Here is an 8,958-nt window from a genome sequence, read left to right on the forward strand (position 1 = left end):
AAGCGCGAATAAATTACATAGGTAATTTGTCATACAATTAAATATAGAGAATATATAAGTAAGAAATTACAATATGAATGTGTGTTTATGTGTGGGTGTCTATATATATGCACAGCGTGTGCGTGTATGTGTATGTGTATGTGCAAAAGTGTGTATATAACTGTGTATATTAATCCTAGGTGTGTTTATAAACCAATATCCATCATTAATAAATCAGTAATATACCATCATTAATAACTCCATTTCCAATAATAAAATCAATATCTATCATTTATAAGTCTGTAATATACCATCAATAACCTAACATAAAACAATATTATAATTGTTAATGGTGCAGGTGTCAAGATCCAGAGCGTTTATGTAGCCTGCATCACCGCTAAAGCATGTCAGAGAGGGGCTCGAGAGCGTTTTGAGTCCCAAAGGATTCAGATCAGGCAGACTGTAATACCAGCAAATGCGCATAGAGCTTTTGTTTAAAGACACCCGACGTCTCGACATTCCTAATCTCTAATGGAAGACTGTTCCATAGTTTTATCGCCGACAGCCTGAAAGAACGGTTGAAAAGCTCAATTCTACATTGAGGCCTCAGGAGCACATCTGCAGGAGCCCTTGTTGTCCTGTCAGAGGGGAGTGCCCTGTATTTAAAATGCACAAAGAGATGGCGAGGTTGTTTAGTCCGAAGTATATTATATATTAGGCAACCCACATAGTAATTTCTCCTGGAGTCTATCTTTAGCCATTTGAGTTTATCATAATAAGGCGTAATGTGCGCATCTGACCTTGCAACCGCAGGTCCGGGTGGAAAGGATGGTGACAGCCGGAGCCAGCAAGGAGCCAGAGAAACATCCGTCAAGCCCGTCTACGGAGGTGAAGACGGCCGCAGGGGTCCCGACAGACCAGATTCGGGACTTGGGAAAGAGGTCAGCCGCTGCGGACTTCTTTTGAGGTAACTAAGTGACAAGAGATAAACAGTTACCGACAGCCGACGGTCGGTAACTAACCGACCCGAGGGAAAAGACTTTACACGTCGAGCCTGACCACTTACCGACGGACGATAAGTGACCGACTGTAAAGTGAACATTAAAAACTTACCGACTTACCGACCGAGCACAGTCGGTAAGTTGACCGACACTCGAACTTACCATAAATGGTACTTACCATTGCAGAGATAACCATATTATATTTAGTTTTAATTTAATTATTAATTACTATTAATTGCGGTACAATTAAGCGTTTATTGAACTGTAAGCGGTTAGATATAATAAGCGCAAACGATATGTACTTAGAGTTTAAGAAGCGTATGCGTGATTGTAGGAGGCGCTGGCGCAAGGAGCTCTCCATCATGCGGAGTGGGGGCTCGGCTATAAAGGGAGAGCCGAGAGAGGGATCGAGGTTCTTGCTCTCGCGACCACCGATGTGGAAACAAGCATGAGTCAAGTCGTGCAATCTTAACAATAGAATTTTTATTTTATTTGTGCGAATATATTTTATTTTGTTTTTGGATGTGACGGGAGAGATTTATTTTATATTAACTTTAAATAAATATTTTATATTTATAATATAAAACCGAGTGCTCGTTCATTTATCCATAAACGAAATTCTGTGCGTGGTGACGTCTTCGGTGAATCCTGGACAGGTCCTGACGCATAGACTGGAAGCTGCCACATCCTGGTGGTTCCTGAAACAATAATTAATACGATTAATTATTAACAAAGCGTGTGACGCGAGTGTTGCGTCATTGCATATGACGAACAAAGGTGACAGTTGGATGACGTCATCTTGTGCCTTTGTCTCTGACAAAGGAAGCTACGCAGTAATAGCGAGCAGTGAAGCAGTAAAGGTGCTCATCTGCAGAAGGGGTTCTCATCCTGGGGATCCAAAGGTCTTGTCTGGAGACAAGGTAAACTAAGTAGCAGTGGTGATCATCTGGAACAGGGGTTCTCATCCTGGGGATCCAGAGGTCCTGTCTGTGGACCAGGTAGACTACGCAGCAGCGGTACTCATCTGGTGAAGGGGTTCTCATTCTGGGGATCCAGAGATCTTGTCCGTGGTGTAGAGAAACGGACTGGCGACCGTGTTAAAGGTAGGAAAACTACCTAAACAACATAACTCCCGAACTCTCAAGACCCATCGTCCGGTCACAACCTTACATTGAAAATGAATCTTATGCTGGAGTTTATTGCTCTGTACAATCTCAGACTATTTTCTGCTGTCATATCTGTAAAGGCTGCACAACAATAATCCATGTGCGGAAATATGAGAGAGACAACCAGTTTTGTTTTCAGAGCCTCAGGGAGCAAATGTTTGCACAGCTTAAGCTGGTAAAGGACCGAATATGCCTTCCTCGCCACATTCGCGACTTGTTTCTCCCATGATAGAGTATTCGTGATTTTTACACCTAGATATTTTACCGTTGTGGAATATTGAATGACCATCCCATCCATTTTAAGCTCCGGAAGCGCAGTTAAATCTATGGCATTGACGTATCTTGAAGTGCCTAAGATTATTGCTTGTGTCTTATCCGGATTCAATGCAAGCTTATTAGCTGTTGTCCACCTCAAAACCGCTTCAATGTCGTCATTCATATTTCGGATGGTGGTAGGAAGGTCTCTAGGTTCACTGTGAACGTACACCTGCAGGTCATCCGCGTAGTAATTGTATTTGCAGTGTTCAAGCACCCGGCCAAAATCCAACAAATAGAGCGAAAAAAGTAAAGTCCCAGTACAGATTCTTGTGGAACTCCTGCCCCTATGTGAGAAACCGATGAAACTGCGCCCTCCAGATCGTCCCGGACTACCTGAGTCCGTCCTGTTAAGTAGGAATAAATCCAACTTAGAGTTCCATCTGAGAAATTCATTCCCTTAAGTTTCTCGATTAACACCAAATGATCGACCTTCTCGAAGGCCTTAGAAAAGTCAAGGAATACGCTCACTGTGATCATTCTGCTATCAGCCGCATGCCTGACTTCATCTACCATTCTTATAAGACATGTTTGTGTGGAATGATGTTGCCTATAGGCTGATTGATAGGGATCGTAAAGATCAGAATTTTCCAGATGCTCCCTAATCTGCTCACCCACCACTCTTTCTAGCGCCTTCGACAGGGTAGGGAGAATTGAAATAGGCCGGTAATGCTGTGCCATAGTCGGATTCTTGGTTTTGGGAATCGGACGGATTCGGGCCGGTTTCCACAGTGTCGGAAAAACACCATTCATCAGGGAATAATTGAAAAGGTGCTCCAAAATAGGCATCATGTTGTGCATTGTCAGTTTCAGCAGTCTCAGGGAGATACCATTCCCTCCAGTCGCATTGGACTTGATCCTCGAAATAGCCCTTCCGATCGACGTTGGCGTAACATACTTCCAGTGGAGATCTTCATCATTAAAATTCCCGGAGAGCAAGTTATTAAAGGAGTCTCGGGAGGCAAGTGTAACATTGTCGTCGGATTTAGAGGTTACCTCCCCACTTGCACTAAAAAACTTGTTCAATTCTTCCACGGAGCAGAGAAGGCGTGCTCCGGAATCCCTAGCCTTGACTAGTCCAAGGTGCCTCAGTTCGCTCCAAATCTCCCCGGCATTTCCCATGCGATTGAAGACACTGAGATAATAGTCACGTTTCACTGTGCGTACAAGACTCTGCACCCGGTTTCGCAGGACTTTATAGCGATCATAAAGAAGATCACATCTGCGTCGTCTCCACGCTCTTCTGGCTAAATCTCTCTCACGCATAACCAGGCGAACATTCTCAGTCAACCAGGGATCAGGTAGGTTCCTAAATCGGCGCCTTCTCAACGGAACATGCAGATTATAGATCTCCAGCAACTTTCTATTGAAGATTTCAATCTTCTCATCCATGTTTCCTGAAGTATAGACATCCGACCAGTCAATGTTATTTATGTCCGATTTGAACGACGTAGCATCGAAAACACTCCAGTCCCTGCAAGCAACGAGCCTACCGCACCGTCGCTGCAGCTTGACTCCATATCTTATGTATATAAGATCATGCGCAGATAAGAATGATACATCTTGCTGACCGTACTCCATAATTTTATCCTCATCGTCGACTATACTCAGGTCAATGAATGTGCTCGAGTTCCTCAGATGATGAGTGGATCCGAAGGGAACAAAGTAAAGATTCGAAGCAGATATAAAGGCATTTAGCTGCTGACTATCAAAGGTGACATGGTTCATGTCAGCATTAAAGTCTCCAAATATAACCGAGTGCCTAAAATTGACCTGAAGATCAAGAAACGCCTGGAAAAATTCATTTAGATATCCCGAATTTGGAGGTCTATACACCACAGCCAGCAGTAACTTGGAAGAGTTGCTGAACAAAATTTCCGCGATCATGAATTCAGCCCTAACAACATGCGACCCAGGAGAGCTCCGAAGAACCGCGGCACGAAGATTGTCCGAGATATAGAGAGCAACACCGCCGCCAACTCTACCGACCCTGTCGCATCTGAAGAGCGAATACCCCGGCATCCTAACCATTATGTCCGTAATATCCGTCCTCAGCCACGTTTCGGACATACAAATTATGTGGAAGTCCGAGTTCTCAAAGAAAAGCCGCAATTCATCCAAGTGTGCAAAAAGCGACTGACAGTTTACGTGGCAGATTTTTATGTCCTCTAGGTTGTTAATTTCCTCAGTCATAATTAATGAAAGCGATCCTATCTTTAATTTTTCTGCACAATATTGGACATCTCGCAGCATCCACAGCAGAATGACCGAGATCATCCCTGGATCCTTGGCGTTCACAGTTTAGACATTTAGGCGGATTACTCTTGCCCTTACAGTCCTTCATTTCGTGGGCTCCGCCACAGTGTCCGCATGATGGCCCCGCATCGCAATTTCCAGCAAAATGTCCGAAGGAAAGACATCTGTAGCACTGAGCCACTCTTACATGGTCAGCAAAGTAGCAAGCAGCATATCGAATATAAATCCGTCCGTTCTTCAAAAGAGCCCTACGCACAGCCGGTGAGACCTTCAGAATACAGCTAGTCGTTCTCTTGTTAGGTTTAGGCCTGAAGACAAAGACGACCTTGAGATCTCTTGCCAAATCATCACTCAGATTCTGCGCTGCAAGCTCCTCCTTAATCTCACCAGCTAACATCTCCGCCGGAACACCGTGTATTATGAATCTCGGATTAAACTTCGTGCTCTCATGGACCTTGAGTCCTGCACCCGCAAGACCCGGGTGAGCCCTTATCTTGTTTAAGTCAGGTGAGAAAGCCTCAACTCTTACACTGTTTTCTCTCGCCAGTGTCATTTTCTTAATTTTCAACCCGCAGTCCGCAAGCTTAAAAACCCTGCAGATAGTCTCCCTGGTTTCCTGGGCCGAATCATATTTATCCTTTTTATTTTCCTCAGGTGTAATCAGAAAACTAGTAGTATTCGTCGACTCCACCGTCGGCCCCCGCGAGACCCGCACCTCTGACCCCGAAGTGCCACTCACCGATGCATAAGTTTTGGTTAAATTACTGCTATTCTTAATTGCATTCCTCAGACCAAGGTCATTCAGAGCCTCCACTACCGCACGCTTAATGTCCACTGAAAAATCCGCAGGCACCGACCGTTCATTCAGAGCTTCCGCCACCGCGCTCCTAATATTCACAGATAAATCCGCGGGCACCGACCGTTCATCGAGAATATTTGTCAGAACCGTGGATACCTCCATAAAGGCGTCTCTACAAGCTCTAAAAGCAGCCTCAATCAATGTTCTCTTCTCCAAAGTCTCTTTACTCCCCAATAGCAACCTTGATACTGCGTCGCTATGTCTATCAACCGTTACTCTAAGCGCATTGACTCTAGAAGAATTTAATGCCTCGAATCCCGATCTCTCTGACATACCTGCTTTTAAATTTCCCGCACTGGTAGACTGTCTCGTTAGCCCTCTGCTTCCCGCTCCACCGCCATCCTGCCCACCGACTCCTATGCCCGTATCCATAACAACTGTATGTATGTTGTCAACAATAGGCACGGACGTAAACACCGCCAAGGTGAAGATCTAACGTATGCGAGTTGACAGATAGAAAATCTCACTCGCATCCCGCAATCCAAAAAACACGGCAAGCTGACCCAGGCATGGACCGGGGTCCACAATGAGTCAAGCAAAAGTAGCCCTTGACCTCAGTACACTACAAGCAAGAAAAACGGGGCCCCAGAGGGCCAAATTACGGAAGAAAATCTGCACAGAAACGGAGCAGCCAAATAACACGTCTGCCACAAATACTCACTTGAGAGAGAGTGTGGTTCAGCTCTAGGACAGTTTTCTTACTGAGTCGATGTTGGAGAGAGAGAAAGTCGGAAGATGGAATGGATGAAAGAGGGAGTGAGAGAGATAAAGGAGATGGGAGTGACAATGGAAAAGATGCTGAAGGTGATGGAGAGGAAGTCGGAGAGAGAGACTGTGGAGGAGGAAAGGAGAAGAAGATTGGAGAAAAGACTAGAGAGACTGGAGATGATGGAGAGGTTATGGAGGAAGAACGTGGAAGGGGATGAGAGAATGGAAGAAGAAAGGAAGAAAGAGAGGAAAGTAGGGATACTATGCCGGTTCTAATCCATGGGGCTCCGAGGGGGCGCGGGGCGGGGGGGTTCTCCGGGGCGAGGGGGTAGGACGTCACGCGGGGCGGGGGGGATCTTGTAGGCGAGGGGGATGACGTCACGCGGGGCGGGGACGCTTATCGCTGTGCGGGAGACGCTTATCGCGTATTGTTTTTCATAAACAAAACAGCGTATTGTATTACTTTGAATTATCTAACATGTTTTATTATAAACAAAACACCGTAAAGTGAGCGCCGACATTCGGCCACCCTCGCGATACCTCCCCCACCCCTCCCCCATAAGGCGACGCGCTTTGGCGGTACTTCCGCCCTCCTCCTCCCCTGCCCATATGTGACGTTTCTTCCTCATTGTTTAGGAAGAATTCTTTTGCGATAATTTTGCCGACATTCGGCCGCCCTCGCGGTACCTCCCCCTCCCCTCCTCCATCTGAGGGGACCTTGGGAGGTCGCGCTTATCGCAATGAACACGTCGGGACCTGTATTTTTTTCGCGGTAAAAGACCGTGTTGCATTACGCGCCGATATTCGGCAGCCTTTGCGGAATCTTTCCCCTCCCCCTAAGCGGAATTCTTTCTCATTGTTTAGGGAGCGCCGATGTCCGGCCGCTTGAATTTTTATAAACAAAAATGAGCGCCGATGTCCGGCCGCTCTGTATCAAAAGCGATAATGCAATGAAGGGAGATCACCTTTCTGATATGTAATTAAACAATCTGTTAATCATGAAGAGGGGAAGAAATGATTAGACGAAATATAATAAGGACTGCTGCCACTTCAAACCATAGTACGTAATTTGCAAGCGCACAGATACGTCGGTCGAAAAAAAAAGTATAGCGGGTGCAAGTGCTCTATAGAACGTGATTTTAAAAAGTGTGGAAAAATGGAAAACATCGAGCAGACTGAACGCGACCTGTTGGAGCAGTCCCATCAAATCGCCACCTTGTAGTATTTTGAATGGGCGCTGCGCTGCGAGGAATTTATCAAACTGCTCGAAGAAAACAGCCGTGTCAAGCGTCCGCGACTCTCCATTGGATATAGACAATCTTTGGTTGCTAGAATCGCGCGACTCGAGGGTGCAAAAACTCGATTGCAGAGACAGTTTATATCCAGTGGTGGTAATTACAGTGGCGACAATAACGCAGGAAGACTCGTTTGGCGAGAGATCGATACCGCGTTTGAAAATCGAATACTGACCAGTGCGGTGATTAACGCAGACTATATCGAACCGCGACTTTTTGGAAGATGCTAGTAGTGTAGTACTCGAGCAAGTGCAAGACGTTATAAAAATACACAACTGTGTAAAAGTAAATACTATGTTCAACGGTGAGTTTGTGACAGGTGATAAGCGCGCTAACAAAAGTATTAACACGAGAAATTATGAACTTTTTCGCACGTCCGATTTACGCGAGTGGTATGAGCGGCACGTCATCGAAACCACATTGACGTCTCTCGAAGAGTTTCAGGAACGTGATAGCGGATGGGCATTGTCACGAATCCTCGATCTTACGGTCAACGTCAACAAGTGCAATCCTATGCGCGCGGGATGCCATATTAAATTACCGCGAGAAATTATGACGAAGAGAGCGGTAATTAATGTGCTATCAATGGACAATGCGTGTTTCGCGTGGTCAGTGGTGGCCGCTCTGTACCCCGCTGAAAAATATACTGAGAGAACATCTTCATATCCGCACTATACGACGGTGTTAAATTTACAAAACATTGAGTTTCCGATAACGTTAAATCAAATAAAAAAGTTTGAACATATAAACAATATCTCAATCAACGTGTACGGTATCGAGAGGAAGAAGGAATTATCAATTCTTCCGATACGACTCGCCGATCAGAAAACAAAAACATGTGAATTTGCTGTACGTGGAGAAGGAGGACGACAACGTTGGACATTTCGTGTATATCAAAAATCTGTCTCGCCTCGTAAGCTCGCAACTGAGCAAACATGACCACAAGAAATATATCTGCGATCGGTATGTATATTTATTGCAAATTATATAATTGTAAATAAAATTGTAAATAAAATTGTAAATAAAATTGTAAATAAAATTGTAAATAAAATTGTAATTTTTTTCACAGATGCTTGCACTTCTTTAATTTGAGCGAAAAGTTGGAGGCTCACATTGTGGACTGTGGAGAAATGAATGGCTGCGCTATCCGGTTACCAAGCGATAAAGATAAGTGGCTTGGCTTCGACAACTACAACAGAAAGGAGCGGCTTCCGTTTGAAGTGTACGCCGACTTGGAGTGTGTGCTGAGGAAGACATCGGAACACGTGTCATACTATCAACATCACGAGGTATTTAGCGTTGGATACTATGTGCAATGCTCGTACGATAAAACATTATCCGCATACAGATCTTATCGCGGTGCCGATTGTGTCGCGTGG

At 45.1% G+C, this 8,958-nt stretch overlaps 1 protein-coding gene across 1 annotated transcript; it reads right to left on the bottom strand.

The window, feature by feature from the left end:
- Positions 1 to 1,578: 1,578 nt before the first annotated feature.
- LOC145938641 (uncharacterized) lies at positions 1,579 to 4,492 on the bottom strand. Its single transcript, XM_083042414.1, has 3 exons — positions 2,726 to 4,492; positions 2,191 to 2,633; positions 1,579 to 1,678 (listed from the first exon to the last, which is right to left on the bottom strand). The coding sequence occupies exons 1-3, from the start codon at positions 4,490 to 4,492 to the stop codon at positions 1,579 to 1,581; spliced, it is 2,310 nt and encodes a 769-aa protein (XP_082898540.1).
- Positions 4,493 to 8,958: the final 4,466 nt, after the last annotated feature.

The sequence above is a fragment of the Prenolepis imparis genome, unplaced genomic scaffold (genome assembly GCF_030444845.1).
Source record: "Prenolepis imparis isolate NDT839.2.m4 unplaced genomic scaffold, iyPreImpa1.0 SCAF_7, whole genome shotgun sequence".
Classification (NCBI taxonomy): Eukaryota; Metazoa; Arthropoda; class Insecta; order Hymenoptera; family Formicidae; genus Prenolepis; species Prenolepis imparis.

What these genes read in the sequence shown, in the direction of transcription:
- LOC145938641 (XM_083042414.1), bottom strand. Translation starts at nt 4,492, where the DNA reads ATGGTTAGGATGCCGGGGTATTCGCTCTTCAGATGCGACAGGGTCGGT. An exon ending in CAGGAGTTCCACAAGAATCT is followed by an intron (nt 2,634 to 2,725) that starts GTACTGGGACTT and finishes GATGACCTGCAG; the next exon opens with GTGTACGTTCACAGTGAACC. An exon ending in GCAGAAAATAGTCTGAGATT is followed by an intron (nt 1,679 to 2,190) that starts GTACAGAGCAAT and finishes TTATTGTTTCAG; the next exon opens with GAACCACCAGGATGTGGCAG.